Raw genomic sequence first — 11,002 nt, 5'->3', positions numbered from 1 at the left:
GTGCCTACCCAATGTCCTCTGGCAAATGGATGTCACCCATTATGACTCCTTTCGTAATCTTAAGTATGTCCATGTCATTGTTGGCACCTACTCCTCCTTTCTTTTTGCCATCACTCAAACTGGTGAAAAGGCCTCACACATCATTAAGGCAGTCAAATCAGTAATGCTGGTAATGGGAGTGCCATGGGCCCTAAAAACTGATAATGGGCCAGCTTACACTTCTCTACAATTCCAATCATTCCTGTCAACATGGAAAATTAGCCACTCCCTTGGCATCCCTTATAATCCACAGGGACAGGCCATTGTGGAGCGGGCCAATAGGACCCTCAAAGAAACATTACAAAAATTTGCTGCCCCTGAGTCTAAAGGGACCCACACCTGGCTCTAATTGAAGCTCTATTCAGCATTAATTTCCTGTCCTTTGATGAAAATGGGTTGAGCCTGGCCTACAAACACTGGGCTACCATACCTAGGCCTACACCCCTGCCACTAGTGAGATGGAAGGACCCCGTAACATGTCAATGGCAACCGCCTGCCCCCTTGTTAACAAGAGAGCGAGGCTATGCTTGTGTATTTCCTCAGACAGAAACAAAGCCAGTATGGGTTCCAGCGAGAGATGTGAGACCAGCAACTGACCAATAGGACCCCCAGGACCCAGAGACCTTGCCGCTATCTGGATAACTGGTTTGCTCTTCCCCGCCCCTGCCATAGCCCATGACCTCTGGGCCATGGTCCCCTCCTCGCCTATACTCTTGCCCTTATCACTTCATTCCCCGGCCTACCCCACCCTCTATTCAACTAATTCTATGCTTGCCCGCCCCACCATGGACCCAGTTACTTCCTGGGAATCACTCAATGGCTCCTGGCCCCTAAATAACTCTCTGTGCTTCACTACCAACAATGCATCCTCATGCATTGGGCTGTTCAACCTGACCATCCAGGATTATACTGGCAGTGCCTCCTTGGGTTACATGCTTAAACACCAGGGCCTTTCCCTTGCCTTCGACACCACCAATGTAACCTCAGTCCTCACTGCACTGGGGACAATAATAACAGGGGAGGTGGAGAGGACCAGCAACCCTCCACCCCCATTTTTCCCTGACATTCTATGCCCACCACTCCCCAACCGCCCATGCACACGCTCCCTTGCACCCTTTTTCCTCACACTCCCTATACTGTGACATAGATGCCACCCTAAGCCCAACCATGCCATCCCTCCCTTTTGCCTCTTCAGCCGCTCCCCCTCTAATCACCCCTAGTATCTTAGAGACACTTGGCCCCCACCTATCCGTGCAGCATTAAGATCTCCCATACCAACCACAAATCAATACTCAGTAACCGGGACCTCTGTGATTCGCACGCCTGCATGGACATGAGGCCATTACTGACACAGCAGAGCCTTCAGCTTTCCAATGGCACTTACACTAACACCAATCCCTCTACTTGTGCCAAAAAAAAAATCCTTACATCCACTGATCACACGACATCCTGGCCCTCTATCCCCATTTGCGTGTGGCCCCCGTTTGCCTTACTGCTAGCCAGTGTTACCTCCAACCCTTGGGGACAATGCAACTGCTCCAATACCAACACCACCTGTGTACTGGAGGCCTGCTGGAACCATCTAGCTCACACAGTTCTCTTTATGTGTGAACCTGTAGCCCTTTGGGTTCCAGTCACCAATGCAACCCACTTCCATGCTGTCACCCTTATAGAGCAAGCAGCCTTGTCACAAGTCCCCCACTTAAAATGGGATTTTGGGGTCACTGCTGCTCTCATCTCAGCCATCATCCTTGCATTAGGTTCGGCAGCCACCACTGCAGTAGCTATCACCCAATCCTCCACTACTGTGGAGACACTCAACGAGGCCGTGTCCAAAACCTCCTCTACCTTTCACACTCAGTCCCTTATCAATCAGCATCTTCACCAGGCAATTAATGTGTTACAACAACAAATTGGTCTCTTAAGTGAAGAGCTAGCAATTACCAAAGACATGGCTCTGCTAGCTTGTGACCCTTGCTTTAGGTCACTTTGTCTCACCCCCTATAAAGTACAAAATATTGCTGAAGCGCGCCTACAACTTGCGCACTATATGAAAAGTTTCTTAATTACACTATATTACTAACTAATCAAATTATTGCTCTAAATTATACCCACGCCCCCAAACTGGACATCAATTCAGGGTTCTTAGAGAAAATCTGGTCTAATCTAAAAGCACTGTTTGACCCGTCTTGGATCGTCACTTACCTACTCCTGACAGGCATAATTATTCTTCTCTTTCTACTTCTTAAATGCCTTGTTCTTCGTTCCCGCAGTCAGAAAAAATTCAATCACTCGGTGTATCAGGCCCTCAGAGCAATACATGAAGATGATTTCAACGCGCCCTATGCAGCCCGACAGACTTGGCTTGCACAAATGTACGAGGCCTCCTACAGATAACTCCCCACCCTGACTGATTTCCCCGGGACGATACCCCTTGGAGGGTTGGTAGTCAATGACGGGTAAGCTCCTGTTGGGCTGAGTCAACCTAAGCCAGGACATGGATGTGTATTCCCATGCTCCAATAACAGGTAAGGTTCATGCCCGAATAGGACAACCTAAGACAGGCACAGTCCATGATCCTGGGGTCATCCTGAGACAGAGCTGCCTACAGGCTCTCGCTGGACAGTCATTTTTAAAGAAAAAGGGTGGAAATGTAGCAGGAGGCCTCCAAAGATGGCACGGACCCAGAGCCCTGGGATTCAGCGAGAATTCACTTTACTTCTTGGTCTGCAAATAGCCCGCCAAAAGGAGCCCTCGCCTCTGTACCCTGCTCATGAGCCCAGTGACTGCTGACAGACTACGTGGCATGGATCAATCAGAAAACAATAAGCTGACTAAAGGGACTTGGGGGCAGAGAAAAGCCTGTAGCACCCTGCCTAGTGCTTGCTTCTACCCGACTCCCGGTGTCTGTGTGTTGACTCCATGCCTCTTGCCCCCTCCCCATCGGAAAGGGACCCGATCCAGGTCAGGGTCTTCACACCTGGCCTGAGGAGAACCTGTAACACCAGACAACCTACAACAGTGGCCTGAGAGGGCAAGATTTCAGGAGGACAGAAACAGAACTTCTACTTCCATTTCTTTTTAAGTTTACTTCCCTAAAATAAGTGTGCATGTGTGTGTGTGTGTATTATTTTACAAAGCACATTTGTGCTGGATAGCATTGGTTGTCAGCTTGACACACCTGGGAAGAGGGAACCTCAATTGGGGAAAGGCTTCTATTGGACTGGTCTGTGGCCATGTCTGTCGGGCATTTTTCTTGACTGTTGAGTGCTGTGGAAGGGCCCAGTCCACTGTGGGCAGTGCCACCCTTGGGCAGGTGGTCCTGTGTGGTTTGAGAAACAGGCTGAGCCTGGGCCAGAGGAGCAAGCCAGTAAGCAGCATTCCTCCTCAAGGTCTGTGCTCCAGGTTCCTGGCCTGAGCGCCTACCCTGGCTCCCCTCAATGAACTGTAAGCTGTAAGGTAAAATAAACCCTTTCTTCCTGTGCTGGACAGCTTTAGTGTCAACTTGACACACCTGGATTGAGGGAGACTCAGTCTGGGAATTGCCTTCATTGGGCTGGCCTATGGCCATGTCTATGAGGCACCTTCTTGATTGTTGAGTGATGTGGGAGGGACCAGCCCACGGTGGGTGGTACCACCCCTGGGCAGGTGGGCCTGTATTGCATAAGAAAGCAGGCTAAGCAAGGGCCAGGGGAGCAAGGCAGTAAGCAGTGATCCTCCATGGCCTGTGCTCCAGCTCCTGCTTCCAGGTTCCTGCCCTGAGTTCCTACCTTAGGCTTCCTAATGAACTGTGACCTGGGAGATGTAAGCTAAATAAACCCTTTCCTCCCCAAGTTGGTAGTGGTCAGAGTGTTTTGTCACAGCAATGGAGAAACAAACTAGGACACCTCCCCAAGTTGGTTTTGGTCAGTATTTTTATCACAGCAACAGAAACTAGGACAACAAGGGTAGAAAGAGACATGCAAACAATTTATAAAAATCATAAACATATTGGGATGTTGGCTCAACATTCTTTAAAATGATGCACAATCAATGCAGTTTGGAGACCAGTGGATTCAATTACTTAAATTCTCTATTTTGCTCAGTTTAAATCCTAAATGGAATGACTGAGTTGGAAGATCCTGGAGCTATGATGCAATTCTCCCTGTCTATAATATCACATAAGTGCCTCTGTCTCAAAGAGAACCCCCCCATACTTTTTAATCTTTGCTTTATCCCCTAGGGTAGCTCTGGGGAGGGTTTCTTATGTATGAGATGCCTTCCAGATACCTTGAGTGAAAAACAGTATGCTATTTCCTACGGACACTTTTTTCATCCGTTATACCCCCGTCTTCATTTGTTTTTATCTTAGTGTGGGGTGTGTGTGTGTGTGTGTGTGTGTGTGTGTGTGTGTGTGTGTGTTTGGCTGGCTTTATGACTCACTTTATCATACCTATAGGAATATAGGAATTCTGGATCATCGGCTTACAAATACAACAACAACAACAACAACAACAACAACAAATCACTTCTTGAATGTAACTTGTAACAAACTGTTTAAACTGTTTACATTTGACCTAATTTCAAACCATGATACATTTACAAATGCTTGATGATAAAAAATAGCCTTTTAAATAGATTTTCTATGAAAACAGAGACTCTAATATCAACTCTGTCCTAAAGAATGGGTAAGATTTGGATAGCAAAGAAGAAGCTATTCCAATTTTAGAAACTATGCTCTCATGTAACTTTTGGAATGTCAATTCCCCCAAATAACTCTGATTTATAGATTTCTCTCATCTTTTAAAATATTTAATTGTTCCACTCACAACCCTCAAGTCTGTGCTCAGCAAATTCAAACTTGACTAGTCTGAGAAAAATAAGATAAATTGTTGTGTGAAGTTTCAGCATACAAGATCTGAAATTCTTATCTCTACTACATGCTTGTTGGGAGATTTACAACAAATAATTTAGCCTAAGCTCAGTTTTCTCCTTTGTAAGATGAGAATATTTACCCTGATTATTCAATAGGATTGCTGTGAAAGTTAAAGGAAATAATATATAAAAGGCTTTGGCTAAGCATGGTGACATATGTTTGCAATCTCAGCTACATGGAAGATTGAGGCAGGAGGATCCCAAGTTCAAGATTAACAGGACAACTTAGAGACTCTACCTCAAAGTAAACTAAAAAGGTTTGGAGATTTAGCTCAGTGGTAGACTACTTGTCTAGCATGTATGCGATTTGGGGTTCAAGTCCTAGTACTGCAAACAAACAAAATAAATCTTTAGAAGGTAATGTATGTTTTCTAGCCAAAATTTCCTTAAGCTTTGTTTCCCTATCATCAGGTAAAGGCTATGAAATGTATACTATATTGTCTTCAAAATTCATCTTTTCAGCCTCCGTCAGGCTTTCTTGAAGACACATAGGCATACAGACTCAACTTCAAATCTACTGACAAGAAGTACAGTGGTGGGACAATGTGTCCAACACAAGAGACTGCACAGGTGTCTCTGATGGGTAAGAACTGTTTGCTTCTATGTATTCCTTTAGCTAAAACAAGATTACCTGAGAATTACTTTAAGTTTGCATTTCATAAAGTAGCCACAAAAATGGGGGGGTCATGTATTCTAGATAATCTGCAGTGTTTCCCTCTCTATTAATATAATTAATAATTGACACTGAGCATCGAGAAAATTACTGTGCATCACCTTCTTAGTCAATGGCTCCATCTACTGGATAACCATCTAAAAGTAGTTATACCTCATTTTACACAGTAACATTCCCCTACCCTCCCCCCCAACCCGTCTCCTGCCTCCCACCCAAAGAAGTATTATAGTTTTTCTTTACATTAATCATTGAAAATGCCTGGGGTAGTCTATCTTGAATAGACAAAATGAGCCTACATGTTAAGCTCCTTTCTTTCATGAAAAAGCAATGAAAGGTCAATTTTAAAATAAAAGAGGGGCTGGAGAGATGGCTCAGTGGTTAAGAACACTGACTGCTCCTTGCAGAGAACCTGGATTTGATTCACATGGCAGCTAACGATGGTCCAAAACTCCAGTTCCAAGGGAATCTGAAGCCCTCTTCTGACCTCCATGGGCAGTGCACAATGCAGGTGTAGTTACATACATGCAGACAGTACACTCAGACACAAAATAAAAATTAAAAAATATTTTAAAAAAGAATTAAAGGAATTCAATTTATAAGGGAACCTGAAACAGAGGAACTAGTCCTTTTCTTCTATAACAGGGAGGAGCAGATAAAGTCAGAAACTGAAGTGTGTACAGAGTAGGAAGGGATGGATTTACCTAGGAGAACCTTCAAATGAATGAGGTTTAGACAAAGAAATAGGAGAACACTAGAAGCCTCTCACAAGTCTACCAACTGTCTGTCAGGATGAAGAAAACAAGTCAAAATCACATGCTTCATTATGTGTTAGAAATAGAGGGTCATAAGGGTCAGTTTATGTTTAGACAACATGGTGCTGATATGGCTATCCAGTATGGGCCAAGATGGCTAAGGGTAGACATTCAGAGGCTTATGAGCCAGCACAAAATGACGGACACCAGATGTCCAGGGATCCTCAAAGTAAACAGTGATATAATCTGCTATGTAACTAGTTTTAGCAGTGTGCCACTTTGTATGATTTTGTATAAATATGGCCTTGAGATTAGAGGCCTGAGCCCTTCACCTTTGCTAATCTGCCCGTGTCTTCCTGATTACAGGTTTGTGTATCTACCTCTGCAGGCTGTGTGTGTGCTGCCCCCAGGTGTGCCCCTGTGTGCTGGTATGTGACTGGGTGCCTGCCAATGGTGAATAAAGTATGCCTTATTGTGATGGCTAATCCCTGGTGTCAACTTGACTGGATCTGGGATTAACTGAAATGAGAGAGATTTTCTTAATTCTATCATCTGAAGCTGGAAGACACATCCTAAATGCGGATGTTACCTTCTGATGGCAGCTGGTATAAAAGGCCACAGCAGAGGAGAACGCCTGGCTTCTTGCTGCCTGCCTTCTCTATTGCTGGTGAGTTATTCTTGCTGCTATAGACTGAAGACTTTTAGAATTCGTCAGACCTTCAGTGCCATATTGGGACTACTGAGACATCCAGCCTCGTGGACTAAGCGACTATGGATTCTCAGTCTCTCCAGTGTGGTGCAGCCATTGTTGGACTACTCAGACTCTATCCTGTGAGCTAAGCTGATAAATCTCTATACATATATATTCATTCTACCAGTTCTGTTTCTTTGGAGAACACTGACTAACATACTTATCCACCCAAAGCTCCTTAGAATCTCTTTAATTTCATAGACTATGGTTACCCTCTTTCCTAGCATTAGAGCCTAGATTTTGGAACATGCCTCTATAATGGATCTCGATGAGTTCAAGGCCAGCCTGGTCTACACAGTGAGTTCTAGGACAGCTGGGGCTACAGGGAGATCCTGTCTCAGAAAAAAAAGAAAAGAAAAGAAAGGAAAGGAAAGGAAAGGAAAGGAAAGAAAGAAAGAAAGAAAGAAAGAAAGAAAGAAAGAAAGAAAAAAAGAATATGCCCCTATAAAATTCCAGAACGTAAATCCTAAAAGCTTCCAGATGGGGAGTGTGATGATTAACTGTCAACTTGCCACAACCTAGAATCACCTGAGAAGACAATATCAACGAAGGACTGTCTACAGTAGGCTGGCCTGTGAGTATGTTTGTGCAGGATTGTCTTACTAAGACAATCAGTGTGGGCCACTGTGGGCAGCAGCGTTCCCTAGGCAGTGGGTCTTGAGCTGTACAATGGAGAGATTGAGCACAAGCAAGCAAGTGAGCACGCATGCATTAATTTCTCTCTACGGTTGACTGTGGATGTGATGTGACTAGCTGTTTGAAATTCCGGCCCTGAGTTCCTCATAATGATGGATCCATAAGCTGAAATAAATCTCTTCCTTCCCTAAGTTGCTTTTTGTCAGGTTATTTTATCACAGCAACAGAAATGAAAGAATGAGGAGACACAGTACACCTGCAAAGACCTGACATCAGACTTACAGATAAGAAAACACTTCTCTTTTATCTGTTACTTACATGAAAAAGCTTTTCTGTCTTTGGGAAAACTGCAACGATGTCATACAGCCGGACCCTTGAAGAAGTTGCTCTCTAGTAATATAAAATGAAGGTTATTATACAGTAACCAAAAATATAAACGTAGATTTAAGCCTAGCAATCGAACTAGACTTACCATTTCAATCATGGACCATTTCCTTTTCCTTTCTAAGTTTTATCACTATATCAAACACACATCAACATCAAAAAGCAGATTAACAGTGTATATCATGATAAGTCAATTACTACAAAACTGAACTGTGTTTCAGAAAGTTTTCAGCAGAAAGTACGCAATATAGTCCACTGAAAAGCAATTTCATACTTTTTAGGCATTTTGGAAAGTAGGAAGTAAAAAATTCTTTGCTACTGAACAAGAAATTTTTCTTTAATGACTTAAAATGAAAATAAAAAATTTAGGAACTTGAAGCTAAGTGCGGTGCCTCACAACTGCAATCCCAGCACTCAGGAAGCTGAGGAAGGAGGACTGCTATAAGTTCAAGGAAAGAACCTGGTTCAGACACACATTTATCTAACATTCAGTTATTAAAAACAAAACAATAACTCACAAATAATAAGATATCACAAAAAACAGAATTACAGCAATAAGAAATGCAAGACCAGTATGGTAATAAAGCAATTGGTAGAAATGCTATAGGTAATTATTCACTAAGTGCTGTATTCTTGTAGTTCTGAGAAGGTAAATCAAGAGGAGCGAATACACTTCATCACGTCCTTTGTTGTAAGTGCTCCTTCTCAGTTTAATCAAAAACAGCAATTGCATGTTTCCAAAGCAAAACAGCAGATTTTAATATTCATAGCCAATCACTCTAGAGTTGACACGGGAGCATAAACTTAAAATTTATTATCATAAGTGGGTTTCTAAGAGTGATTAAAAGATAACAAAAATGGGCTCTTTTAGGGAAAAAAATTCCCTTTTAAATCTGGATTTGATATTGATCAGAGAATACTGTTACTTGTTTTTAAAAATAGAATTGTGAATTCACGAGTAAATCCTGTGACAACTTTATATTCTACAAAGTATGTAATCTACATAAGTGTGGCTGAACTTAATGTAATACACATGACTTAGTTCCAGTGCTGGGACTCTGCAGCTAGTGTGAACTGACGCCACCCACCAATGTGTGAACGGTAACACGGAGAAGGCTGATCCCCTTTCCTTCTGACCCTCAATTCATGCGAATGGCAGTAAATACCAAATACACAAAAGCTGGAATTCAAAAATCTACTTTTAAAAGTTATAGCAAATGGAATACAGATATTTAGTCTGGTTTCATAAACTAGAATGACTTTTCAGGGACACAATAAAAAACATAAAGGAAAGGTGGTGTTGCTGCAGCAGGTGTCCAGCTGCATTTTAAAAAGTAAGCATCACTTCCAGACCACGAACTACCTGAGGTTAGTGATCACAGCAAAGGTGGCGTAATCTTCCTGCTTTACTCATATCAATCTTTTCCCTTACCCCCAAATCTGACAGTCTTCTGACAATAAAGTCCAGTAATACTACAGATAGTACAATAACTGAGAGAGCTGGAGTCAAAATAGGAGTGATTAGAAGACCTCATTCTATCTGCTTTTACGCACCCACTGTCCTGACATCATAAATACTATTAAGGGGAGATAACAGAAAAGAGGAAAGCTATTCTAATCCAGGATAAAAAGTTTCTATTAATAATCCTCACTGACATACAGGTTCCCCAAAAAGTAAACAACTGTAGTTTTTTTTTTTTTTTTTTTTTGGAACCTGTTAACTGCCAGCTTTATCTAAGAAGTACAAATATCTTGACATGGAGAACTTAAAATTGTTGGGGTTTTTTGCTTCATACAAAACAGACACAATAAAGAAATCTACACCAAATTACGCCATCCACCAATTTAATACTACAATATTCAGGATAAATGAAAGGATTTAATTAACAAGAAAAACAAGTCATTCTAACATGCTGCTATAATTAAAACAACCCATTTATGAGCCAAACAATTTCAACAGCAAACCTCAGAGTTTTCTTACAACAAACTAATGACTGATGGTGAATTGATGCAAACATTCCACATCTGAGAAAAAGCATACTTCTTGTGAATTCTAACAGTCAATCAAGTAGAATATTGTTTTACAAAGGTACTACTGCTGGCCATGTGACTTGTTTAGGCTTTGAAGGTTTAGATTAGGCCGACTGGGAGGAAGGCTCCTAAGAGAGAGGATTGAATGGAACGGGGCAACTTAAAGATAACCTGTCAATTTCCAGGGACAACGAGACCAGCTTTTTAGCAACAGCTATATATTAGAACAGGAATGAAAAACAAAGCATTTTGAAAGCTGCATCTATCTAAGCACATTATCCTCTTCTCATGGTAAGTTGAAACTTAAGATCAAGTCATGCCTTAGTCTTGTGGAGTACATTTCAGTGCTTACCTCTGAACTCTATTCAGAGTTGCTATTCAGACTGTAGAGACTTTAGAAATAGTGGTTACCTTTTAAATAAGAGTAAGTGCTTCTTATTTATAATGAACAGACCTGGTCAAAATATTTGACCAGCTAAAAGCATCACATTTCAGGTTCTGTATCTCTTACTCCTGAGAATAAGGACAGCTTTTATTTTTTTTGGAAAAGCTGTTTTTCAGAGGTGGTTGAGACTTTTCTACATGAAATAACAGGCAATACTGTAGTTAATGGGAAAACTAAGGGACTGCTTCCCACTTATACCAAATTGGGGGAAAAAATGTAAAATGATTTCTATCAACTACAATGCAAAATGTGACTCAAACATTAAAGGAACAATGGCATCCTTTGCTGAACAGAGGATCAAGTGTGATTACCCACTGTGATATTATGAGTGCACTTTTGTTTGGGGAAAATAGTTTAATGTCTCTCTCAGAAAAAAG

General features: G+C 42.0%; 1 protein-coding gene across 1 annotated transcript in view; it reads right to left on the bottom strand.

The window, feature by feature from the left end:
• Positions 1-11,002, bottom strand: part of Rpp30 (ribonuclease P/MRP subunit p30) — a 44,733-nt gene that overhangs the window by 22,217 nt on the left and 11,514 nt on the right. The window contains exon 5 of the mRNA XM_008849597.3: positions 8,084-8,155. Coding sequence (XP_008847819.1) covers positions 8,084-8,155 — 72 coding nt within the window. The remainder of the gene's footprint in view (positions 1-8,083; positions 8,156-11,002) is intronic.

The sequence above is a fragment of the Nannospalax galili genome, unplaced genomic scaffold (genome assembly GCF_000622305.1).
Source record: "Nannospalax galili isolate Female #2095 unplaced genomic scaffold, S.galili_v1.0 scaffold384, whole genome shotgun sequence".
NCBI classification, from domain to species: domain Eukaryota; kingdom Metazoa; phylum Chordata; class Mammalia; order Rodentia; family Spalacidae; genus Nannospalax; species Nannospalax galili.
This window is presented reverse-complemented; position numbering and strand designations above follow the sequence as displayed.